Raw genomic sequence first — 26,715 nt, 5'->3', positions numbered from 1 at the left:
GAAATAATCTAAATATCTAATAATAGTAGAGTGAATAAATAAATTCTTAAGTTGGTGGTCTGTCCCTGGGTGGTTATCATATTCTTTTTATGCCTTTTGTACATCTGAAATACCACTTTTTTTCAGTTGCATAGGAGACAGGATAGTTTAAGCAAACACTTTAAGTAGTCTATTTTCTAGGTTTTCTAAAGTTGAGTGTCTGTTGCTTTTCTTGAAGAAAATCAAGACAAAATTTGATTCAATTTTTTTGAGTAATATTTGTACACTCTCCATCCAAGTAAGCCCTCTTACTTACTGTTCCACACGTGGTTAACTTTCTCCAGAGTTCCCTACCACCAAGTTAGAGATGACAGCTGTCGCCGATATTTTTGACCGAGACGGGGATGGCTACATTGATTACTATGAATTTGTGGCTGCTCTTCATCCCAATAAGGATGCTTATCGACCAACAACTGACGCAGATAAAATTGAAGATGAGGTATGGTAGCTAAATTGTATCCTGAGTACATGTCTGATCATAGTTTTCTACTCTTGAGTTTGGGTACAGTTGCCACATTAGCCCTGGGACTTGTGTGTTAGGAGGTGATTATTGGGATGAAGTTCTTTTTAGGGATCCCCTCTGGATGACATCACCCCAGAAGCTCTCTGGCTATTGCAGTATAGCTCAGTCTAGATAGATCAGGGGTGTCAAAACTCATTTTCTCCAGGGGCCACATCAGCCTTCTGGTTGCCTTCAAAGGGCCGAATATAATTTTAGGACTGTATAAGTGTAACTACTCCTTAACCAGGGGTGAGGAGCTCTACATTCGGCCCTTTGAAAGCAACCACAAGGCTGATGTGGCCCCCAGTGAAAATGAGGTTGACACCCCTGGTCTAAATGATTTCTTATTCACATCTGTGTGGTGCTCTAAAAGTTTACAGAAAACCTTACTTGGTTCACAGATACTGTGTTGCTTAGAACATGCCATCTTCAGGTGCAGCATTTAAGAATGAAATGTAGTATTTAAGATTGTGTATACCCACCACACTTTCTGTCTAGTTAAGAACTGTACCAAACTGAAATAGCAGAGAGATCAGTAGTAGCACATGGACATTCCAGGCTATACTGATCCTGGGAGGGTGGAGGCAATGGGGCCTGTCTTGGGAGTGGTCTGGAACTCCCCAGCACCAACTTCTGGGGAATCTCGGGCTCCTAGGTTGAAATTCAGATCAGTTCATAATTTGCTTTACTGGTTGATTTTGATGCATGCACATTAGCACATTTCTCTGAAGGAATTTTGGAACAGGATGGAAGAATGCCTTTCATAGTTACTTGGGAATTTCTCATACTTTTCTCTCTGAATGTCTAAAGTGCCCCATATGTAAGAACAGTATGTTTTAATTTGGAATAGAAGACAAATGTATCTTTCAAATCCTGAAATGCCTTAAAAGTACATAATGAGTAGCTTCTCTGTTCACATGTAAAAATCTTTCTTTGAAGACGAAGTGTTGCTGTTTTAGCTAACTTCACACTTTTCTTTTTTTGCTGTTCACAACCAATAGGTCACAAGACAAGTGGCTCAGTGCAAATGTGCAAAAAGGTTTCAGGTGGAGCAGATTGGAGAGAATAAATACCGGGTAAGGAAGAGAAAAGCAGTCCTTTATGGTGGTGTTTTCTTCTACATGGTCCTTACAGGTGAAAGCAACCTGACACACGGCAGACTCAATGATCTTCCCTTCCCACTGCCAGTTCTTGGAGGACCAGAGCCAGTGGGACCTGAGAGGTGTCACCATAGATTCCAGATGTCAGTTGCCCTGATGGGCTAAGCATAGTGCCCTGTATAGTGCCATCTGAAAAACAGTGCCATATCTAGCTTACAGTACCTTGTACTTCAGTGTAGCAGACATTTCAGAGCCCCCTCTATACTATTCACCGAGGGCTTCAGGGAGATGAAGACACCTCTACTATAGAATAAGGAAGCAATTATGTAATGGCTGACCATTCACCAAAAGCTGGTCATTGTGTACCTCAGTGGCTCCTGGGCTCAGAGACAGCTGGAGGAACTCTGTCAAGGCCCCAAGGGGGATACTGCCCCTGCTTTGAGCTGGGCTACAAACAGGGCCTGGGTGCCCTGGGTAATGCCAGGCTCAGTAGTCTTCCCTAGAAAGCCATGCTGGGTGTGGCCATACTGACAGAGGACTGTGCTGTGTTTCAGCTTCTTTCAGGACCAGAGTCTGAAACACGACTCCTAAAGTATAATCAGCAGCTGGTCAGGGATTCTCTAACATCCTAGGTGAAATCTAGGATTGGCAAAGAGGATTTAAGATGGCTTTGTCAAGTTACAGTTACATGCACTGAGTTAAAAACAGTAAAAAAGAAAGTCTAGGTTCCATTAGTAGTATATCAAAAATGTCTTCTAAGTCCCCCAAAAGCACCCTATGCGCTCTTAGCTCAGGGGGGTTGGGTGACTCTGCTTTGGACCAACCCGGGGCACTTAGTTAAAAAATTGCAAGCATTCTTATGTTTGCTTTTGGGGTTTTGTTTTCTTGTTTTCTTTTAAATTGCCTATGAGAGAAATGAACTATGAGAACACCATAGTGTGAAAAGTTAAGTCGTCTTAATTTGTAAAACCACAGGCTTGGTAAGAATGTTTAATATATGTCACTTTGCTTAAAGATTGGTAACATGATTACATGATTTTTATTCCTTAGTGTTAATTTGATAAAATGTTTTTTTGTGTTTTTTTTTCCTTCCATTTCCTTCATCCTTTACACTTACTCTCTGTAGTTCTTCCTCGGCAATCAGGTACAGTGTGCCTTGCAACATTCTCCTTCTCGGTGGAAATGGTCTGCGTAGTTAATGCTGCCTGCTCTTTGCTGTGGGGAGAGCACATGATCTGAAGCATGCCTGAGTCACATCTGGTTGTCTTACCAAGTGGAGAAACTGCAAACAGGCCTAGTATTGTAGAGCTAAGCAGCAAGATGTTACTAAGTCTGTATTTTATAAAAAGAAAATGAAATTTTCCACTCAAAATTTGGTTGGCTGAAGATGACGATATAACGCTGGGCTGAGTTAACAGTAGTACAGTTCAGGGAAAATTGAGCCTGTAGTATCAGTGCATTCTTCTAAAAGGAGCCTGGCCTTGCACTTCTGTGTTGGAAGTCAGAATGCCAGACAATACCATTCTGACTTGCACCAAAGTCTTTTGACAGTAAACACAAATTTTATAATGCACATTAAGTCAAAAAGTCTTGGGGTATTTAAATATTCTGTTTATACCTTATGAATATTTATAGCCACTTGCACTTAGATTTTATCGTTATAAGGTACCTGGGAAGTATAGTGTGGAAATCATAATTAATTGGCCATAGCCTGAAGTTTGCCAGCTATGGCCAACCAGCCCAAATCTAATGGGATCAAATCAGACTGGCCAGAAAGATTGAATGCTTTTGACCCCACTTGGTAACTCTAACCTCTTAGATCTGTTTGAGGGCTCTCGGGACCTGTGTCTTTAGATGGAAGGAAGTTGCATGGGTAAAATCTGTCTTGTGATATGAAATCAGAAACAGTTAATTTGAGGCCCTTGATCAATGTTAAATTCCAGGCACTGCAATAATCACAGACTATAGTAACCTTTTGGGCCTGTGGGAAGAAGTGATGAAAGAAAGAAAAAGGAACAGTCAAACTTGTTTAAATAAATCATTCCGTAAGAGTGCCTAGTAGTACCTAAGGGATGTGACTGTTAGCCAATGACTGCATGCAGGTACCAGGGACCCCTTTGAAGACTGATGTCCTCCTCTCTGCTCCATTGACGAGCAGAGGGTCGGTCGGATGAGTTCATTTTAATGCTGGGATCAGAATTATGAAGTTCATTTTATACATGAAGCTCCTGAGGCCTAAAGGATCACATGCTGACAGTCACACAGCTAAGTCATAGCCATTGCAAGAACCCATGTCACCGTAAGGGGTTTTCCATGTAAGAATAGGAAACAGAAGTTACCATTGCCTCTGAGCTCTGTTCTGAGGTCTTTGCGTCACTGATACCCAGCTCTGTCAGGAGCAGGACCCTCCTCCCCATTTTTTTTCTTTTGTATCCTTAACCTGAGGATACACTTAGTGATTTTAAAGAGAGGGAAGGGAGAGAAAGAAAGGGAGAAACATCGATGTGAGAAACATTGATTAGTTGACTTTTTATACTGGGCCCGACCAGGGATTGAACCTGCATCCTATCTGTGTGTGGGATGTTGCGCCAACCAACTGAGCCACCCTGCCGTCAGAGATCCCCAGTTTTAGAGCTGCCATAACCCCATCCACCAGTTGTCACTCCACCCTCAGCTTCCCCAGACACTTTGGCTACTGGCTGGGTTCAAACTTCCTTTCCCCATAGTTCAGCAGAAACAAGTTAGTCTTTCAGAGGGAGCTTTAGTAAGAAATTAAAGAGAAACAGAATGACACAGAGTAAAGGTTGATAAATCAATTACAGGACACAGTCATGTAAGAGTAAAGTTCACGCTGAGATTCCTTCCTGAGTTACTCCAGAAGATACATAGGCCCTCAATTGTGACTCGAGCTGTCCCTGCTGTCGAAGCTGGTGGAATCCTCAGTTCCTTTCTCAGAGCTTCCCCGTTTTCCCTATTGGGCCAGTATCTGAAGGAGGCTCTGAGCAGAGGCCAAAGGGGCAGCTTCCTTCCCGGGACAGGACGTTTGTTCTCTCACATCTCTGGGTCCCCACTTCCGTCCTCCTCCTGCACACTCCGCCGTGCTGTTGCTGCGGTCACTCTAAGAATTTTTGAACTGTATGGGATGAAAGATACAGGACTGTTTCTTATTTTCAAAGGAAGGGCTGGGGAGCGGGATGACACTTTTTTTAGTCACCTTGCCTGTGTAAAAATAGTGCACTTGAGTCAATGCTAAGTAATACAGTACAGATAATTACAAATATATTAATTTTGAGGGAGGTTGGTGATGTGTCCTTCACGTTCTTTCTGGCATTTTCAGCTGTTGTGCCTAGTTTCAAAGTTACAATTCTCCTTTATAACTTTGAAAATTCTAATTGATTAAATAGTCCCTTCTCCCATCTCCCCCGTTTCCTTGATTTAAATAATTTTAGGAATACTTTTTCTCCAGCCCATTGATTTTTGTTTTGGGATCTCAGCGTGATTCTCTTCTGTTGTCTCTTAGTTTATTTTGGGAAGAGGGTAATTTATGCAATGGGAAACTTCAGAATGTTAACAGCACTGAGAAGTAGAAATGTTAGGTGAGAAATAAATACCAGAAAGTCAAACATCCCAAAAACGATTGTTGAATATAATTGACATGGTAAATTAAAAATTTGATTTCTTCAACTAAATTTTCATATAAATACTATCTAATCATTTGTTCAGCCAAAGGAACTTTTCTGCTGGTAACATCACAATTGGAGAATACTTTGGGTTCATTTCTGAAAACCTGGTGTGGGAAGTCACTTTTTCTAAGCTTGTGATAATAATGATGCTTTGCGAGGGTTTCCTTGAGGCTTGAAATCTTTGCCGTCCTTCATTTAACTTGAGCACACTGTATTCAGAAGTTGGACATCCGCCTCACCTTTTATGAAAACAAACTAACATGATAAAGCATTTCATAATTGGGTTTAAAAGAATCCATTTGAGTTAACGATTTATCTGTCCTCCTCCCTCTACCTTTGGCTAGAGGCGTGAACATCAGAAGTTAATTTTATTCCAATACATCAGTCTGGGCTTTACCTTTCAGCTTTTCTGTATTATAAATGCTTTTGTGAAAAATGCAAAATGGTGAGAGTTAAAATTTTCCCCGAACTATCAAATTATCATTGCATCTGAATACAGTCTGCTTTGAAAAGGCCTGCTCTGAGGCACAGTCACTCATCTGTTTCCACCTTGGTCCTGCAGTTTGGGGACTCCCAGCAGCTGCGGCTGGTCCGCATCCTGCGCAGCACTGTGATGGTTCGAGTTGGTGGAGGATGGATGGCCCTGGATGAATTTTTAGTGAAAAATGACCCCTGCCGAGGTAAGGAACCATCCTAAGTGTGAATTACATATTAATACAGCCTTACCACTGATCTTCATGCTTATACAAAGCATTGGGGGGTCTGTTCATTTATTTTGTTGTTCAGCTGCCCAGATGTTGTCTTACTAGCACAGATCAGAACTTGGAGGTGACAGAGTAGACCAAGGAGAGAAAGCAGAACAGATCGATGCTGTCAGGGAGACAGTAATGAGAATTGGGCACTTACTAGTGTCATCGAATATTTCAGTTCAAGGTGTTAAACACTAGCTTTGAAAGAAGCCTTTTGGGTTCCCCTTTAGTGCTCCAAATCCCTTTGAGAAATGGGGAGTATATTGGGCCCCTCCCGTGCAGGGAAGGACTGGGGTGCTCCCTTGACCAGGAGGCAGAGTGAAGAACACCTAGCAGTGAGCCTCGTCACTTCTAAGACAGATGATCACCTAAACAAGATCATGGGGTATCTGTCTGCTAAACATGAAAAGGCTAGTGTTGCCAGCCCAGAGGCAGAAGGAAAGGGTCGATGTGATAATGAGTGGTGGCACCTGCGGCTAGGTGCACCCGAGGGCTGCAACAAGGGGGAAGTAGTCAGATTCCAGTCGCTGAGTCCTCTCCAGCTGCATCCTTTCTTTTTTCCTATTTAGCCAAGCTGCACGGGGTATACAGGAGGTTCTCCCACTGTCTGCCAGTTTGTCTTTCTTGACCAGTTTCTGCATTTCCTGCTTTGTCTGTTTCTTTGTGTTTATATATTTTTTCATTCTAGTTCACCATCCTGGGAGTAAAATAAAGCGCTCTGATTCCAGCTCTTCGATTTCCAGTCAGTCTCCCATAGGTTGGCTTTTAAGCTTTGTCCCTCTTCCCCGTGTCCCAGCCTGTTGAGAATGGCTTTGCTTCTTAAACTGTAGCACCTCTTGTCTCTGTGGTAACTGCTGCCTTTATGAATGCTTTCAATTAGCCAAACCATAGCTTTTCCACTATAAGCTGACAGCATAAAAACTGTTGAAGCAGAACCCATAGAATTTAAGTCTCTATTTATTTAACAAATACTCTTGTAGTTTTATACGCCACACACTATTATAAGCACTTGACAAATAATAACATTTACACCTTTGTGAGATGTAGATACTATTATTATTTCCACTTCACAGAATAGGACATTGAAGCATAGAACAGTTAAATAACTTGCCTGAGGACAGAGAACTCATAAATGGCAAAGACGGGATTCAAATCTAAGGTAGTCTGGCTCTAGAGTGTGTGCTGCGGACCACCACATGGTGCATGTCCAAGGCCGGCATACCCACCACCTCTTTTTGTATGCCTGTGACTGGCTCGGCCTGCATAATGATATGTTTGAGGCTATTTGTAAACCTAGCAGGAGTGTTTACAGTACAGTCATGTCACTTTTTTTGACATTGAACCGTAGTCATATTCTGAAGCATTTAGAGGTAAAGGGTACAATTATCACATAGTTCCTCTTATTTTAACTCATTTTGCATTTATTCCAATAAATAAGACTAATAATTTCCATGAGGTTCTTTTTTACGAAATTAGTTAATTTTGAAAGTAACTATTCTTGTCAGAACAGGAAAAGGTATAATCAGTTTTGAAATTTTATATCGCAAACCAATTTCTTTGGTATAAAAAGTCCTTTCATTGTTTTAAGTGAGGAATAGAGCAATATATTTTCTTTTAACTTTAACTCAGTAAACAGCATTATTCTTTTCTAAATCTATTAATAAAGGTTTTATTTTTTGTGTCATGTATGATTGGACTAAACAAACAAAAAAGAAACTGCATGAGGCATTGTGGGGTCTTTGGTTGCCTGTTTGCTGCCTGCTCTACTTGCTGTATTTATGATAACATGCTGCTGGCCAAGAAGAACACTGCCTGCTTTGTCCTTTTCTTATTAGCTGAAAGTTGTAATCCCAAGGAAATTTGGCAGGGCCATCTAATAGCTATTTTCTATGGAACACAGTAGCCCTTTTCAGCATCCTTGAAGCACACAGGTAAGGTTTTCCTATGTGTCTCTCCAGGAGTCCTCCTAGAGCTGGATAACCATCCCAATTACACCGACTGCAGAGTCCAGAACTCCCCAGCAGTCTTAGATATCATGACTCCACCAGTGATGAGCACGATGAGCTACATCTAGTCAAATAAAAGTTGTGCTAGGAGTACACAGTTAAGGGCTGGGGCGGATGTAATAAATGGCTTGGAAAGGCATGAACATCACAAAAAGAAAGGTTCCTTGGAACGGTCTGGGGTCCTGTAAGGATTACCGTGGCTTCTAGAAGCCACTGGCGGTAGATTTTGTATTTGTTTCTGTTGTATTTCCTTGGCTCTCTGGACCATAGAGATTCAGACTGAGGACAGTATAAAATGAGTAACTTTTGTAATACCAATGAGCATGATCATTTGTTACCTCCTTTTACACATCTGTTTAAAGGGATGAACATCGTCTCAGCACATTGCTTTAGTGAAGTGTAAAAAGTAAAAAATACTCAACAAGGTAGGTTACTGGTATTGCCAGAATGGAAGAGTTCAGTTTCTGTACCCAGCTGTGACAAAGGTTTTATCAAGATGTTTTGATTGGAGATTAAAAACAGTGCCTCTTGCCTAGCAAATTGGTTAGACATTACTGATTTTTGAGCATTAGATTAGTTACCCCAAATTTTAGTGAAAAATCTAGAACTTTATGAAGATTTAAGTGGTATAATTTGGCTTAGAACTGTTTTTTGTTTTTTTTTTTAATTATGGTAAAACACACACGTAAAATGTACTGTCTTAAACCATTTTCAACTGAATTTAGTGGCATTAAGTATACACACAGTCTTTGGGACCATCACCCATCCCTGAAGCTCTTTTCATCTGGTCAGGCTAAAACTCTACCCATTAAACCAACAGCTTAGAACTGAATTTTAACTAGCAGGCCTGCTCCAGCTAACATCAGGTGGCCAGCTTAAGTCCCTCAGAAAATGATGGACTCTTTGGTGGTCGAAAAACTGAACTCGAAATGGCTGCATTCGTGGTCTGGTCCCAAAGATGCAATCTTCAAAAAAAATTTAAATCATGGTCAAACACGTATGTCTTCACTGCAGGACTCCCCAGAATTTACAAAATGATGGTTACATTAGGGTCCTCCAGGAGTCAGGGATTGTGGCAGAGGTAACACAGAGAGTTTCATAAACTCCTTTTTGTAGGAATCTTCTCAAAAACCTCAGTTTGGGCCCGGATTGGTGTGATTCAGTGGATTGGGCATAATCCTGCAAACTGAAAGGTCTCCAGTTCCATCACCAGTCAGGACACATTACTGGGTTGCAGGCCAGGTCCCCAGCTGGGGGCATGCGAGAGGCAACCAATGAGCTTCTCTCACACATCCATGTTTATCTTCCTCTCTTTCTCCCTCCCTTGTCCCCTAAAAATGTGTTTAAAAGAAAAAACATCAGTTTGGGAAATTCTGCTATTAAGTAGTAAAAGACCATGGAAGGATTTTGAGCTATTTACAGGTAGAAAATGTTTATGAGAAATACAGTCTGAGGAAGTGTTGAGGAACAAGATGAGAACCAAGGAGGCCAGCTGGAATCCTATTGCAGCCGTCCTTGGTGGAGACGATGCCATGCCAACCACGTAGTGTGGGAGGATGTGGAAAGGCCCAGGAATTTACAAAGCATTAGAAAGTGGAGTGGTAGACCAAACTGCCATCCTGAGGGAGTGATCTGGCTTCAATCGTGTCTAATAAGTGATTGGATATGATGTCTCGTCTCCAGGAGTAGTCAGTGCCTGGGATGTATCTGGGAGTCAGGCATGACTTCAGGCACTGAAGTTTCAGATGGATGAGGGCATTGCTAGGTTGAAAGTCTTAAGAGGGAGAACAGAACTGTAGATTGAACCCAGGGGTTGAGTGTTAAAGAAGTGGGCAGGAAGGAGGAAAAGCAAAGATCCAAGGGAGGGAGGATGTTTCAAGAAGGGAACAGTTAGTAACTCCCCTGCCCCCGCCAACACGCACATCACAACAGCAGAGAGCTGTTTTTACTTGTCACTTTTGCAGATTTTTATTTGCACACGCACGGGTGTATTCTCGTTCTCTCCTCCCTTCTTCCCCTCCTCCCTCACACGGAGAGCACTGGCTGAGTGAAGCAAATTGAAGATACTCATTACTTGGGAGTGTGTACTCGGGCCTTAAATTTTAGAAATCAGTTGAGTGGGCACAGTTACCCGTAGTCTTCTAAACTTGCAGTTTCTGGCCAAACCAAAAAATCTAACATAAAAAAATACAAATACTTCATTTATTATAGTTCCCTTTCCCCTGTCTTCACCAGCAGTCCCATTTGTTTAGATCCGTCTAGTACATTCTACGAAGGGGATAGAAGGTTATTAAAATTGCAGGATAGCACCTTTTGGTGAGAAAAAGTCTAAACATATTTCAGAGGAGTTACTTATTTTAAATTAGTAGTATTTTTCACATTTAACATTTGCGTTGACCATACTTAGTATCTTCTGACTGAATCCAAAAGCCATCTGGCAGCACTTTCAGTGCTATTTCCAGCCTTTCCCACCTTGACATTCCTCTTCCATTCATAGACATCCTTCAGCTTCTTACCATTCTAAGTTTTTAACTTAGCAGAACCTCACTGGCAAGTTTTGTGCATGGTACGAGCTTTCTCTCCTCCCATGTTTACTTCATAGTGATTCTATCCTCATCTTTTTTACTGGACCCAAGTTCCTGGGCCCTTTTAGGATTGCTGTTGACTGAATTCAAACAGAAGAGTCTGGACCGTGTCGATTTCAACTATCTGTTTTTCTGTGCTATTTCATTAACAAGTATTTTTCAAAAGCCTAGCAAAAGTATACAACCTGTGAGAGAGAAAGAGGGGTTTGATTTCATCTCAGAGGCCTGAACTGCTGCATCTGCTCCCCTTGACTGGCCACAGTGTGCTTGCCCCTGGGGACAGTGGCCTGGCATGCTCGTGACAGCAGAATACAGTGGCACTTTGTATACAAAGTTTTTTTTTTTATTATAGCATATCAAAGGGTTTATTAGTTCATGTGTCTGTTACGGGTAAGAATCATGGCAAAGCTGCTAGCTCATGAGTTGACCTCTATTTTAGAAGAATCCAAATGTGTACTAAGTCTATCATTTATATAACTTTTCATGGAGTCAAGCAGGTATATGACCATCAAGACGTATTTTTTAAGATTAACTGCTGTTGTGTGTGCATGTGTTTATTCCCTTTTTAGCACGAGGTAGAACTAACATTGAACTTAGAGAGAAATTCATCCTACCTGAGGGAGCATCCCAGGGAATGACTCCTTTTCGATCACGGGGTCGGAGGTCCAAACCGTCTTCCAGAGCAGCTTCCCCTACCCGGTCCAGCTCAAGTGCTAGTCAGAGTAACCACAGCTGCACGTCCATGCCATCTTCTCCAGCCACCCCAGCCAGTGGTACCAAGGTATGTACTGACCACCACTACGGCCTCCTTCCCCATCGTGGCAGATATCCATTGTTCAGTATAGCCCCTGAAAGGCTCCAGTGAGAAGAGGACCGTGAAGATAAATGGACCAAGCTCTAGACCAGGCTGACCAGGCCCTAGCAACAGTGCAGCTCCAGGGACTTTAAGATGACAAAGGAGGTTTATTAAAATATGTACTCAGGCCCTGGCCCATGTGATTCAGTTGGTAGGAGCATCGTCCTGTAACCAAAAAGGTTGCCAGTTCAGTTCCTGGTCAGGGCACACACCTAGGTTGCAGGTTTGACCTCTGGTTTGGGTGCAGACTGGAGGCAACCAATTGATGTTTTTCTATCACATCGATGTTTTTCTCTCTCCCTTACTCTAAAAAGCATTGAAAAAATGTCCTCGGGTGAGGATAAAAGTAAATAAATAATATATGTACTCAGGTCTTTAAGTCAGACGTGCTTTTTCCCACATAACCCCAGTTAGAAGTTGAGCGCAAAGAAAAACCAAGCACTCTCTGTGCAGCTGGAGGTAACGGGTTTTGTGTTGAAACAGGTTATGTATGAAGCATGCTGTTGCCTTTCTACCTGGTCCCTCTCATCTTGTCAGACTGATACACATTTTATTTTGTTTCTTTAAAATTTAGTGTCTTTTGTTTTATGTTTTCAATTTGCTCCCTTCCTGTTCCATTTTCAATTGTTCCCGTCCTTCCCTTCGGATTTCCGTTCTGCAGACGCCACTTCAGTTCTCTCGCTGTTATGACAAACCCTGGTTGGTAAACAGTAAAGCTGGCACCCCAGTCAGGGACAGCCATTATCCTGACCTCCAGCTGCCTAACCCCGAGGTAGAGTATGGCTTTGCTGACTAAGGACACAGTCGAGACAAGGCCCTCGCTGATGCCGAGAACTTGACCAGTTCCTCTGACACGAGGTCGCGCTCTCTCCCGTCTCGGTGGCGCTTGCTCTCACGGCTGATTCATCCAGTGAAGTGTTTTTCAGGTGTTTCTGACTCAGAGTCACCACAATTGGAGACAAATAAGTAAGAGATGCCTCAAACTGGGTTAACAACTTTTTGTCTTTAGAATGATATTTGTTCAGGGTGATAAACATTGGTTGTTCCTGGTGATTTATTAATATTATTTATAATCAGGCCTCTTGGAGTCTCCAATTATCAGATACACCGATGAGTTATGAACACTTGAAATTCACCTATGGTGCATGTTCAACAGTTTCCTACCTTTGCTGAGAACAGAAGAGTGGCTGGTGCTCCTGCCCAGAGCCCCATCCCCCGGTGGTTGGTGTCGCCACCCAAGGCATGGGTGCTGCTCACTTCATCCTAGTACAGTATCAGTAAATGATGCTCTGAGGCTCAGGGTTTAGCTTCTGGGTTTTCTGGCCTAGGTGCTTGGGTTTCTGTAGCCTCGATTTGAGTACACATGAATAATTAAACACGTTCATGTGAAGTCATTAAAATGCCCAAGCACTTTGGGAAGAGCAGTGTTTCAGAAACAAAACACAGACCAGTGGCTTATCTGATAGCAGGACAATTTGTGTACTAGCTTCTCCAGGAAAACATTGGGTTCTTGTGCCTCAGAAGATAGCACTGCCTTCAGTCATGTAATGCTTCAGCCAGAGAAACCAGGAGGTACAAGAAGCCAATAGCTGTGAATGGACTGCTGCTTTGGGATTCATCCCGCTCCAAGCTAAAATTCCAGTTCAGAAATAGATCTAGGTTAGGATGTGATTGGGGGATCTATTGCCACTAAAACCCCAAGGGGTCAGCCTGCTGGTCTTCTCTTCTTCCTTAATGGCTCAGCTTCATGGGAGTTTTAAAAGTTCTAAAATTATAAGTGTTTTAACTATGCAGTACAAATTCTCATAGGATTCTTATAGAACAGCCTTTTTGTTTGTCTTAAGGTTTTACCTTCTGTTTCATTTCGAGGCTTCATCTTTCCTTACCTGTTGGTGTTCTGCAGCCAGGTCATACCCTGATGCGACGACTCCCGGTCCAGGGTCTCTGGGGCGCGTCTTCCCAGTAGCAGTGTTCACCAGCAGTAGCTTCTGAAACTGGTGCTCTTCCTCCTGTGTGGGCCAGGAGGGCCGGTGCTCGAATGTTCATCACTTTCTGTCGCTTCTGCTGCTTCTTTACAAATTAAAGAAATACAAGAATCACAATGAAATGGGTTGCTTAACTCTTCTTTTGGTATAAACATCTTAAAGGTCCTGGAAAACAATTTACCCAACTGATTTCAAAGAAAAATTAGAACAGTATGCTTTGGCATGAAATGATGCTGGGGGAAAAAAACACAAATAGGAAATGTAGCTCCTGCCAGTAGCAATAATAATAACACACATCTACCTAGCTCTTTTCCAGTTTAGGAAGTGCTTCTACACCTGATTTATTCATTCAGCAAGTTTTTACTGAGCCCTTCTTTTGTGCCAGACACTGTTTTAGGTTCTGAGGGTATGGTAGTGAACAAAACAAAGCCCCTGCTTTTATGGAGTTCACACTTCAATGCAGAAAAGACAGATAACAAACAGGAAAGCACCCCCCTCCACCTGGGCTGTTGGAGGAACAGCAACAATGTTAATGTGGCAGGGATGGAGTGCGGTAGAAATGAAGTCAGAGAGGCAGGACCAGCTTGATTTCCTGAGGAAGACGTGAAGTCAGAGAGCCCAGGCCCAAGTCTGGGTCTTCAGGTTCCTCCTTCAGAGCCTTGTTCCTAATATCACAGCCCCACCCTGCATACTTCTAATCATTTATTTGATCCACAAGTCATTTTATCTGTATTTTTACCGGTGAGGTAAAAACTAAAAGATATTAACTTGACTGAAATTGCTGCACCTACCTAATGATGGAGATTGGAATAGCAGTGTTCAGCTCTCCATGTTAAATATTTGAAGCTAGAACTCATAATTCTCCCTTCTAACCCTCAAACTTTGATACTTGAAATTACTTGGATTTTTTTTCCCTTTACTTATTTACCATATTTCTATTCCTTGTAAGTATTATACTTTCACTATTTGTGGATTTTCCCCCATTTGTAGTAGAAATTTATCAGTAAGATAAAAGGTCTTGGAAGCATTTGAAATTTTAAATTGGAACATAAAATCTTTATTTTGGGAAACATCAAAATACATGACATAGGACACTTTCAAAATAAATCTTTGTTTTCCTGGACTTTTAACTTGCTTTTCAATCAGTTAGACATAAAGAAGGCTTTTAAGTTTTAAAATTTAATTTCTAGCAAAGATTTCACCAAGTAAATATAACCATTTTATTTTTTAAGGTTATTCCATCATCTGCCAGCAAGTTGAAACGGCCAACACCAACTTTCCATTCTAGTCGAACATCCCTTGCTGGTGATACTAGCAATAGTTCTTCCCCAGCCTCCACAGGTGCCAAAACTAATCGGGCAGGTATGTACCTGTGCACTGGGATAGGGGGTGGCCATGCTAGAAATTGGGAAACAGCAGCCCATCGGCAGTGTGTCACTGCTCCCCAAGGGGCAGGTCATGAGAGTAGTAGCACTTAGGTGTGATGCCCAGAAGGACAGACCTTCAGGCTTTTTGCTGGCCTTTGCTCCTCCTCCTGTCCCTACAGCTGTCTCAGACTCGCCTTCTGAGAGCAGACGCTTCCGCAGCCAAAACCGTATATAAGAGAATTTGTAAAATGAAGAAGGGGCCTCCCGAAGCCGGGCCTTCTCAAAAACCCATACAGTGTTGGGATGAGCACTTGGCTAGTAATTTTTCGACTGCCCCATATTTATTATTGCTGCTGGTGAGCTGAGAAAGTCAGGGAAAGATCACATATATTTGCCATCACTTTGCCCCCATTCTCAATCTCTCAATCTCCCCATGTGTTACCCCAGCTTAGCCACCGAGCTCAGCACCAACTTGGGGACATATTTGGTAACAGTACTGCTGATAGAAGCTGGTTTCTCATCCTCAGGAGGCAGGCTTCTTAAGTAGAATCACTGAGCCCAGAAATGGTTTTAGTACTTCTGTGTAGATGAGGAGAAACGGGGTCTAGAAAGGCTCAAACTTACCAAAGGTCGCACTCTGGTACCTAGGTCCAGACATCTCTGTTAAGGCTGCTGCTTTATTCTTGAATTCCAGACCCTAAAAAGTCAGCCAGTCGCCCTGGGAGCCGGGCCGGGAGTCGAGCCGGAAGTCGAGCCAGCAGCCGGAGAGGAAGTGATGCCTCTGACTTTGATCTTTTAGAGACACAGTCTGCTTGTTCAGATACTTCAGAAAGCAGTGCCGCAGGGGGCCAGGGCAACTCCAGGAGAGGGCTAAACAAGCCTTCCAAAATCCCAACCATGTCTAAGAAGACCACCACTGCCTCCCCCAGGACTCCGGGTCCCAAGCGATAACACTGTATAAGCACCCCCAGGCCTCTATCCACTTTGAATCCTGCTCCATGTATTGGGTGTATATTTATTCTGAACGGGAGAAGTTATATTGTTAAAAGTGTAAAAGAATAATTGTGTTATGAAGCTGCCTTATTTTTTTCTTTTTGTAAGTTACTATTTTCATGTGAATATTTATGTAGATAAAATTTGCCTCCTGGTAACCCTATAATGGATGGGGCCCAGAAATGAAATATTTGGAAAAAAAACAAATGAAACGGTCAAGATGCGAATATGTATTTAAAAAGAAAGAAAAAAGCCTCTAAATAGGGTTTCTGTGTGGTGCAGGGTTATAAACCTGCTTTATCTTTTAGGATTATTCCTAAATGCATCTTCTTTATAAACTTGACTTGCTGTCTCAGCAAGATAAATTATATTAAAAAATAAGAATCCTGCAGTGTTTAAGGAACTCTTTTTTTGTAAATCACAGACACCTCAATTAGCAAGAACTGAGGGGAGGGTACTTCTAATTGCTTTTTCCATTGTTTTTAATGTTGTGTGATTTTAGCTGAAGAGAGGGAACCTCACATAGGGAACATTTGCACATGATACAGCAAAAGGACTTCATTGCAATACTGTCTTTGAGTACTGTTTCAGTACTGGGTGTTCAAAGGAAAAATAGCTGCTAGAATTCAGGGGTGAATGTAACTAACAGTTCAGAAAACGTCAGAACATTTGGGTTTTTAAGAGTCCTGGTTTGTAACTTCCTAATCAGCCCGGCCACCAATAACTCCTGTGCTCACCAGGAACCAGGCCCTTGGCAAAGGGAGATCCTAAGTAGCATTGTGAATTACAGATTGTTATCCGTATTTTTTGCTATTTAAATGGTCAACTCCCCACAAACTGAGGAATGAATTCCACGAGCCTATTCTGAAAATGTGGACATAAGACAAACATTGCTCGTCCTTTAAAGGAGTTCACCAGCACACTTGTTAACAAGTCCCGTTTGCTTCCGTCCTTTTTTGTGTGTAATAAAGTCAACTGACCAAGTGACCATGAAGAGGGGCTTCCGGGGCTCCTGTTTGTAGCTGCTGTTCCTCTTCAGCTCCGACCATGTTGCTGTGTGATTATCTCAATTGGTTTTAATTGAGGCAGAAACTGAAGCTCTACCAATGAACTGTTTAAAAACAAGACACTTTTGTATTAAAATTGCTTGCAGTAACAAACATTTTGTATTTCCTGATTTTCTCCTCAACCATTCCCTTATATATAACATGTTGCTCTGGGATATGATTGTGTTTTAGGTACTTGAATGCATTACTGAAATCAAAATGTCTTGATGGATAAATTATGGAACTTATTAATAGATTTTTTATTTTATCCTTGTTAACTATTTAACAAGGCAACAAAGAGACAATCAAACTATTAACATGCATCTGTAGGGAATCTGCCCTACTTACATTTTTAAACAAATACCAATATGTAATATAAGAAGACTTCTATATTAGAAATCACGAGATCCTGGGATATGAGAAAATGGGACCAACTTCCCACAGTACACAGAAATTTCTGGTTAAATGGTAGAATTTCAAAGATGGCAGCAAAATTGCTCATCAAATCTAGCTCCTTTTACGGAGACAGAAACATGAATGAGAAGGTGATTTGCCTGCGATCACAGGATGACTGAGTGGCAAGCATGGCTGTGAATCTAATCTTTGACTCTATTCAAAGTTTGGCAACTGTTTCCTCCAGCCCCTCTGTTGGCTTTATAACTAAAACAGCCAAATGCTGCCCTGGCTGGTGTAGCTCAGTGGATTGAGCGTGGGCCTGTGAACCACACGATCGCGGTTCCATTTCCAGTCAGGGCACATGCCTAGGCTGCAGGCCAGTTCCCAGCAGGGGACTCATGAGAGGCAACCATACATCGATATTTCTCTCCTTCTCTCCTTCCCTTCCCCTCTAAAGATAAATTAAAAAAAAAATTAAAACAGCCAAATGCTAATTCTAACACCAGGAATGAGCCATGAGCCTAGGAAATAAGCAAGAGGGGTTGAACCCCTCAAGTTGAGGGGTTCAAACTCAGACGCCTGTATTTACTCACTAGGCTGTACTACTCCTCTTGTGTTGGGAGAATTTGGAAGATGGACCATGTGTGCCAAGGCCGTTTGAGGCCAAATACTCATTAAAATGAACCTGCAGCCTGAAGGCCTCTGAGGGAAGTGCGTACTCTGATCTGTATGGAACTGAGTAACCTTGTGTAGGACAGCATTTTCATCCAAACAGGCTCCCCCTCCAGGCCCCCTGGCTGCAGAAGCGTGCTGAAAACAGCCCGGCCTCCATCTTAGAGTTTGGACAGAGGTCAGTTTTTCTTACCAAGTCATTCAAGTTTCCCCTCAATTGAGACAAAGCTCAGCTACTGATAGAATCTTCAGAAAGTATATTTCCATTCAGCAAACACCTGTATGGAAGGATTCCAGAAAAGGGGTTAAAATAAAGTTACAGTTCTGGGACAAGGGCTGAACCAGTCATGTAAATTTGGTCTTCAGGTAGAGGATGAAGAGGGGTTACTGGGGCCTTGAATGACAGTAGCTAACATTTATTACATGCATACTGCATGCCAGTTACTATTTTAAATGCTCTATGTGCATTTTTGTTTAATCTCCATCATAAGCCTACAGTCGGGAGCCCCACAGATGAGAAAATGAGCTGAGAGAGGTTAAGTAATGACCAAGATCACAAAATTGCCAGGGAGAAGCCCTTGTTTGATACCACTTTCTCCAAGAAGTTTTTACCACCTAGTTCCCTTCCAATTCAGGATTCCACTCAGCCCACCCCAACTTCATCTTCCCTTCCAGGCACCTGCCTGCCCTTCTGTCAGAACACAATCTTCATCTGCCTTCGGGAAAGACTGTGCTCACCTGCCACCCTTTGTTAGAGTTGGGACTGCTGGGGGCAGGGAGCTGGTGAGCTTCATCTCTGATTTGGGGTGCAGCCCATTTACAGGAATATGAGGCAGTTGTGTAAAGAACACATCTATCTATTCAAACTAAATTGAGATGAATTACTTCTGCTACTACAAGAATCAGCCCAGCCTTGGCCAGGTAGTTGTCGGTTAGAGCATCACCTAGATAGGCCAAGGTTGCAGGTTTGATCCCCAGTCAGGGCACACACAGGAGTTAACCAATGAATGTATAAATAAGTGTAATAAATGTAATGTACAAACAAATCTATCTCCCTCTTTCGCTCTTAAAATGACTTTTTAAATTGACCTTTGTAATATCAAGGAAACTATGGGACTAGCTAGGTTGTGACTATATGCCATGACCAGGTTTCAGTGAGGAGTTTTTATGTCCATACCACCCTGTTGGTTACTTTCAGTCTGAGTTCCTACGGCTTGCCACTCGGGCCTCCCCCGAACTTTGATGTCAGGTTCAGTATCTGGCTCCTTTTTTGTCCATGCTATTAAATCCAGGAATTTCCGACTTGAGCCTCCTCTTCCAAGCTGCTGAGTGCCTTAATTAAAATTTGCAAGACGGTTCCCAGGCTCAGAGGAAGGGTCCCGGAACTCCTTGACAGCCTTGGAGCTGGGTGCACGACTCCTGCTCAGGCTGGCATTGTCACCAGTGTCGATAGCAGGCACAGCGAGAGCTGGCAGTAGTTGTCCTGGCTGTTGGCGCCTGGAAAATTCGGACCCATAAGTAGGTGGAGGGCTGGTTGGGCGAGAGGTCGGCCCGCGGCGCTGGTCCGCAGCACGCAGTAGCCGGGAGGGTGGGCACTTTTGCAGCAGCGATGGAGCAGGTGTCTGGGAAGGAGAATGCCTAAGCAGTGCAACCCAAAAAACGCCGGGAAGGCCGGCGAGGTGATGAGGCCTGGATGCTGGTGGCAGAGGAAGGAGCCCACTTTCTGGGCCTGGCTGGCACTCGCGGGGCCCTTCCAGACCTTGTTTCGGGTCTTGGAAGATACAACGCACCAAGGCAGAGCTGCCGGCCCACTCGCTGGCCAGACCAAGACTTGAAATTCCCTCCAGGATAGAACGCTCAAGGACACGCCCCGCGGAAGCGCCAATTAGTGCTTTCTCCTCAGCCCGCCGCTACCCTGGAGTCTCCGAAACCGCCCGCCGGTGTGGCCAGGGTCTGCGAGGGCAGCCCAGACCGACCCTGACGACCCTGACGACCCTGTCGCCTGGTCTGTGGATCCCTCGTCAAACCCGCCCATCACCCACTAGCAAGTCGAATCTCCCGGGCGCCACCACCCACGACATCAATTACAACTCGGAGCTCTCCGAGAGCGGGCGGGTTCTGCAGCGTTGGCCCCGCCCCGAAACCCCATTGGCCAGGGCCGGAGGGGCGGGGCCCGGAGGCGGGGCCCGGGACCCCAGGCGGCAGGGGCTGGGGCTCAGGGCAGAGATCGCTCTGGTCCGGCTGAGCAGGAGCTCGTGGGTCCCCACCTTCCTGAGCGCCAGGACTGCGCGGGTCTCGGCAGCAGTGGGATCGGAGGGCACAGTGGCGACAGAGAAATTAGCCGACGTTGTGCAGTCCCTGAACTAGCCTCTGCCCCAGGTGTTGGTGGCCACAGCCCCCCAACCCAGAGCCGCAGCAGCAGCCGCAGCAGGTGCCGCGCGGGGGTCTCTCCAGTGACTGCGCTGTGGCCACTGCCAACTCCCGCCCCGTCCCGCGAACCCCAGCCCGGCTCGCTGCTCGCCGTCGGGCGTCCCCCGGCCCCGGGCAGGTGGTGAAGGGGCTGCACGCCGGGTGAGCACCAGCCAGTCCCGCCCGCCATGGCCGCGCGCCCGGGGCCCCTGTGGCTCCTTGGCCTGGTGCTGTGCGCGCTCAGCGGCGGCAGCCCCAGCCCGCGCCCTGCAGCCGGCTGTCCCCAGCACCACCTGGGTCCGCACGAGCGCCGAGACCTGCAGCACGAGATCCTGGCGGTGCTCGGGCTGCCCGGGAGACCCCGGCCCCGCGCGCCGCCTGCGGCCGCCCGGCTGCCCGCGTCCGCGCCGCTCTTCATGTTGGACCTCTACCACGCCATGGCTGGCGACGACGACGAGGACGGCAGCCCCGGAGAGCGGGGCCTGGGCCACGCCGACCTGGTCATGAGCTTCGTCAACATGGGTGAGTGTGGACTCCAGGGATGGGTGCCGATGACTCAATGACAGTGCGACCTCCGCGAGAGTGCGTGTGAGGGGACGGTGAGCGAGTGTCTGGACGTCCCCACGGTGGCTCTTCAGGGAGGACATGCAGTGAGTGTCCAGGTCTGTGGAGAGAAGGATCGATGTGAGAGAAAAACATTGATAGGTTACTTTTTGAACCCACTCCCACTCGGAAATGAACCCACAACCTACGAATTTGCCCTGACCGAGAATAAAACTTACAAAATTTCTGTCTTTGGGGCCCGGGCTACAGCACCACTCTTGTTCCCCAACAACCCAGTTAACAACCAAGATGTTCAGCCGCATCTCCCAGATGAGGACAGTGAGGCCGGGGGAGGCAGTGAGTGTCACACGGAGGATGGCTTGGCCTCTGCATGGCTGAGCCAGCACAGCCCAGGGTCCGTGGCCCTACATCTGCTTCTCTGGGACATTTCTGCTGACGGGAGGGCAGGCTTTCAGGGTGCAGGGAGCCTCCAGAGGGGTTTAGGCAGAGGAGCCCAGGCACTGGAGCAGCAGCAGGTAGTGTGGGGTCTCAGCCATTTGCTTCCTACAGGAGGGTAGGAAGAGGGGGCAGCCAAACAGGCCTCTGTCCCTCAACCCAGAGCTGGCGGTGGGCTGAGCTGGGGGAGTGAGCAGCTGTTACCCTCTGCTGACAGCCCAACGCCAGGCACAGGACTTGGGTCACTGGGTCCTGGATGCTGCCTTCCTGTTAGAGGGCAGGGTGGGGACTAGGGACAGAGTATGTGGAACTGAGACTGGAGTTCTGTCCTTGGGACAAGCTGACCCAGGGCTCAGGACCAAGAAGAGCTGTGGATGGAGTCACCCGGAAAATGCCCCCAAGGGAGCCATCTGTTAGAGTGAGTCACCGCCCAGCCCACGTCCTGCTTCCCCCAGCATCCCCTGGGTCAAGGCGTGCACAGCCCTGGTGGGAGCGGCGGCTGTGAGCCAAGCAGTGCCCTGACCTCAGGAAGACCTGGTCCCCCCCCTGGCTCTGCTGTGTGATCTTAGGCTAGTCCCTCCCCAATCTGAACTTCAGGTCCCTCCGTGTGAGATGGGGTTCCTAGTGAGCAGTGCGTAGTCCTCGGAGGTGTGTGATTGGTTGATGCCTGGGAGGAGCAGAAAGTCACCCCCTTCCTCAGGATGAACCTGGGCCTCATCACTGCAGACTCCAGTTCCTCCCAGCTGGTGCCCAGCCCTGGGATGGATGTGACAGGAACGTCTGTCCCCATGCGTCTTATACACATGTGCAACCCAGAAAAGATTTGAAAAGCCAGTCAAAGGTGTCTCCACCCATTTTTAGAATAAAAACTAGCACTTGAAGTTCCATAGCTTTGTAAGTCCTCATTTCATCCAGCCTCATTTCATGGGCTCAGAGAGGTTGAATGGCCAGCCCAGGGCCACACAGCAAGTACATGACATCATCCAGGCAGTGGTTTCCAACCCCAGCTTCTTCCCCCACCATCTCTGCGTGTTGCATTAAGATCTGAGGCCTGTGGGGTCAACAAGCCTGTCCTTGTTCAGTGGAAGCCCAGTTGTGGGCGGGCCCCTCTGGCTGTCAGAGGGCCTTCTTTATTCTGATGTGCTAATTGCACTGGTAGAAATCTCAGGGAGAGTGGTTTTAACTGGTGTGAGGGATTAGACACCTAGCAGGACTCTTCCTTGTTTGGAGGCCCAGAACCCCTGGCCCCTGGACCTCCATGGAGTCTAATAGCAGAGTTGCTGTTCTATCAGCACCATGCCTGCTGCCTCTTGCTCTGCCTCCCTTATCGGCCTCATCTGGCTCCTGAGAAGCCAGGCCTGGTCCAGGCCAGGTCCTGACCCTCCGTGGTAGCCTGTGGGACCCGGAGACCATGGACCTCTCTCAGGCCACCAGTGCATGGGCCGGGCCTTGTGTCTGAGTGGATGCTTTAGGGGCCTGTGCCATGATGGACAGTGCCTGTGTTAGGAGGTCAGGGATGTGGTCAGGGCTGGCGGCCCTGCCTGGCCTGTCTGTCAATCAGCCTTGTAGAATCTTGGCTTCCCATGGCCAGAACACAGTAATGGGGGCCGATCCATGCCAACGTGGAGCAGACAGAGCCTCTCCCTGGCGTTGCCTGTGCTCAGGGAGAGGACAGGAGACAGCACCAGGGACTTGTCCTGTCAGAACTTCATTGATTCCTTCATGTCCTGAGTCATGTCCTTTCCCTGCTCTCAGCCTCTGGTTTTCCATCCAGTCTATAGTGATGGTGTCGGAAAAATGAGGAGCCTCCCAGCTTGGACCCTGTGGCTCCGTCGGAGGTACATTCTTACAACACCGTTTCTGCCCCTGGGCGCCTCGGGCCCGCTGAGCCCCTCCTGACGGAGGAAACAGGCAGAAAGGAGCAACTCGGCTTATTTCCCCAGAATCCTCCACTCTCTCCAGAGAGAGAGGCGGGGCTCAGTGGGAACGAGGGGTGCGGCCCAGGTCCAGCTCAGCCCTGTGACCTTGAAGGGCCAACTCTTCACCTCCACAAGCCTCAGGGTCACTTTCTTTGGTTCTTCACTAGGGAATTCTTTCATTTTCTTCAGCAATTCACTCAATAAATAGTCACGTGGTACGGTACCCACCCTGTGGGGCTGCTCAGGGGTCGTGCGAGATGACACTGAGGGGCCACCCCATGCCCAGACCCCCACATCTGTTTCTTCATTTCCATCTCAGACTTACTGTCACATCTTAGTTCTAAAGAGGCTCAGAGAAGTTAGGTAGTTTTCCCAAGGCCACACAGCAGGTGATCTCCCCACACCCTCTGCTCTTTTCCTACATAGGGACTGCCTTTCCACCACCCCAAGGCCTGGGAGAATCGGACAGTACTGAACATATGTTATAAACTGAATTTTTTAAAAGATTTTATTTATTTATTTTTAGACAGAGGGGAAGGGTGGGAGAAAGAGTGAAACATCGGTGTGTGGTTGCCTCTCACACGCCCTCTACTGGGGACCTGGCCTGCAACCCAGGCATGTGTGTACATAGGGACTGAACCAGCAACACTTTGGTTCACAGGCTGGCGCTCAACCCACTGAGCCACACCAGCCAGGGCTGAGAATTCTGTTTTTAAAGTGTCTATTGTTTGGGGGTTTACAGAACTACCACATATTCATTATACAAAGTTCAGACTTCACAGGAACATGTAACATGAGTGCCCCTCGGAGTCCTCGTAGCCAGTCACCACAGACAGCCACTGTCTCGTCTCTGTCACCACGTGACCATTTGGCCTGTGCTCTGGATTTCACGTGAATAAAATCATACTGTGCACACTCCATTGTATGGTTTTTCACTCCACATTGATGTTTTTAGACTAATCTGTAATATTGTATCTGTAGTTCTTTTTAATAAATGAGTTGCATTGCGTTGCGCGTCTGCACCACATTTATTCCTTCTCACTAATGGACACGTGGCTTGTTTCCAGTTTGGGGTTATGAATAAAGCTTCTCTGAGCATCTTCATCCTCTTCACTCTGTGGTTATTTTAAACCTGGATGTTCATCCCAACTCTGCCAGTTGGGAGCTGTGAGACAGGACCCCTTTCAAAGTCCCTGAGTCTCATTTCCTCACTTTTAAGATGCCTTTAAGATGCATGAGGCCTACCTTCCAGGGCAGTGCAGGACTAAGCAAAATGTGCACTGAGGCCAGCTGGCTGTGCACCACACAGCAGGAGCTTTGTAATCGGGAGCCAATTGATACAGTACTTCCCACTCAGTGCCTTTGCTCGTGTTATACCCTCTGCCTAGACTCTCCTCACCTCCACTTCTGTCTTTATTATTTTTATAATATATTTTATTGATTATTCTATTACATTTATCCCTTCCCCCCCCCCTTCGTTCCCCTCCACCCTGCGCACCCTCTCCTACCCACATTCCCCTCTTTAGTTCATGTCCATGTGTCATACTTATAAGTTCTTGGCTTCTACATTTCCTATACTATTCTTGCCCTTCCCCTGTCTATTTTCTGCTTGCCATCTATGCTACTTATTTTCTGTACTTTCTCCCCCCTTCTCCTCTTCCCACTCCCCTGTTGCTAACCCTCCGTGTGATCTCCATTTCTGTGGTTCTGTTCCTATTCTAGTTGTTAGCTTAGTTTGCTTTTGTTTTAGGTGTGGTTATTAATAACTGTGAGTTTGCTGTCTTTTTACTGTACATGTTTTTTATCTTCTTTTTCCTAGATAAGTCCCTTTAACATTTCATATAATAAGGGTACCCCTTCTGGTACCCCTATAATTCAGATGTTGGAACATTTAAAGATGTCCTGGAGGTTCCTAAGCCTCTCCTCATCTTTTTGAATTCTAATTTCTTCATTCTTTTCTGAATGGATGTTTCTTTCTTCCTTCTGGTCCACTCCATTAATTTGAGTCCCAGTTTCCTTCCCATCACGATTGGTTCCCTGTACATTTTCCTTTATTTCCCTTAGCGTAGCCTTCATTTTCTCATCTAATTTCTGACCAAATTCAACCAATTCTGTGAGCGTCCTGATTACCAGTGTTTTGAACTGTGCATCTGATAGGTTGGCTACCTCTTCGTTGCTTAGTTGTATTTTTTCTGGAGCTTTGATCTGTTCTTTCATTTGGGCCATTTTTTTTTGTCTTGACGTGCCTATTATGTAGTGAGAGGCAAAGCCTTAGATGTTCACCAGGGCGGAGCAACCCGTGTCACTGGGTCGTGGTAGGGGTCTGAGAGGGAACAATGGCGCTTACCGCCCTCTCTGCCAGTTTTTAGTCACTTTTCCCGCTTCCCCCAAGCAAACCTGACCCTTCCATGCTGATTCCCATGGGTGGGCTTGTGTGCATTCTAGGACCCTGTGGGTCTCTCTAACAAACTCTCCCGTGAGGCTGGGAATCTCTCCCTGCACCTCAACCTCCACAAGTGTTTTCAATTGGTGCTTTTAGGCTTTATTTCCCTGCACTGGGGCCCTGGGTTGCACAGTCTGTCTCGCTCCCCAGTTTCGCCTGGTTTATCTGTGCGCAAATGTGGGACCGGATGCACTGCGCCCATCTACAATCCACCGCTTCGCTGGGTCCGCCAGCGGCCCTGCCATGACCCCTCTCCCTCCCAACTGCCCATTCCGCTCCTCCTACTGGTCTGGATGAATGTGTCTGCTTTAACACCTTGGTTGTCGGACTTCCATACGGTTCAATTTTCTGTCAGTAGTGGTTGGTTTTTTGTTTGTTTCTAAATTGTTGTTATCCTTATTTTGATTGTGCAAGGAGGTACAGTGTGTCTACCTATGCCTCCGTCTTGGCTGGAAGTCCTCCACTTCTGTCTTTAAAAGAGATTGGCATGGGTTTCCATTAACCTGACTCCTCCCACCCCTACTCCTCCCAAATGGATGGGCTCCTTCCTTTGTTCCAGCCCCTACACGTCGTGGTGCGCGTTAGACACTTTCTGCCTATAGAGTCAGAGGTAGGTCACCTCTTTGCCCTCCTCCCCAGGAAACCACGAGCCGCCTGGGAACAGGGGCCACAGGCGCCTCTTCCTGCTGCCCCCCTGCCCAGCACCCTGGTCTCTGTGAGTCAGGGCTCGGGGCCAGTGGGCGGAGTTGAAGGAAAGAGGAGTTCAGTGGGAGGCAGGGCCAGGACCAGGCGAAGGAGTCTGGCCTGGCCGGTGGGGCCAGCCCTCTCTGTCACTTTGGAAGGTGACAATGGGCGCAGCATGTCCCTGGGCCCTCCCCTGGGACCCCAAGTCCCTGCAGGGTCCTGCCTGGAGGAAGGTGGCTTCAGCAGGCATTGTCAGGGCACCTGCTGACAGACAGACCTTGA

The 26,715-nt window shown here is 46.0% G+C and overlaps 2 protein-coding genes across 16 annotated transcripts in view; both read left to right on the top strand.

Moving 5' to 3' along the window:
* MACF1 (microtubule actin crosslinking factor 1) overlaps positions 1 to 17,025 on the top strand; it is a 326,604-nt gene extending 309,579 nt beyond the window's left edge. For 5 of the 15 annotated variants that reach the window (XM_053660135.1, XM_053660145.1, XM_053660139.1 and 2 more), the window contains 9 exons: positions 324 to 478; positions 1,543 to 1,617; positions 2,768 to 2,785; positions 5,887 to 6,004; positions 6,762 to 6,830; positions 11,234 to 11,445; positions 12,182 to 12,292; positions 14,738 to 14,867; positions 15,567 to 17,025. In XM_053660135.1, coding sequence (XP_053516110.1) covers positions 324 to 478; positions 1,543 to 1,617; positions 2,768 to 2,785; positions 5,887 to 6,004; positions 6,762 to 6,830; positions 11,234 to 11,445; positions 12,182 to 12,292; positions 14,738 to 14,867; positions 15,567 to 15,823 — 1,145 coding nt within the window. In that variant the 3' untranslated portion in view covers positions 15,824 to 17,025. The remainder of the gene's footprint in view (positions 1 to 323; positions 479 to 1,542; positions 1,618 to 2,767; positions 2,786 to 5,886; positions 6,005 to 6,761; positions 6,831 to 11,233; positions 11,446 to 12,181; positions 12,293 to 14,737; positions 14,868 to 15,566) is intronic. The other 10 variants (XM_053660146.1, XM_053660144.1, XM_053660147.1 and 7 more) reach the window with 7 other exon arrangements.
* Positions 17,026 to 20,576: 3,551 nt separating this feature from the next.
* LOC119052504 (bone morphogenetic protein 8A-like) overlaps positions 20,577 to 26,715 on the top strand; it is a 30,696-nt gene continuing 24,557 nt past the window's right edge. Inside the window, 1 exon segment of the mRNA XM_053660524.1 lies at positions 20,577 to 20,910. Coding sequence (XP_053516499.1) covers positions 20,577 to 20,910 — 334 coding nt within the window.

This window comes from Artibeus jamaicensis, unplaced genomic scaffold (assembly GCF_021234435.1).
Source record: "Artibeus jamaicensis isolate MK-2021 breed Jamaican fruit bat unplaced genomic scaffold, CSHL_Jam_final scaffold_847, whole genome shotgun sequence".
NCBI lineage: Eukaryota > Metazoa > Chordata > Mammalia > Chiroptera > Phyllostomidae > Artibeus > Artibeus jamaicensis.
This window is presented reverse-complemented; position numbering and strand designations above follow the sequence as displayed.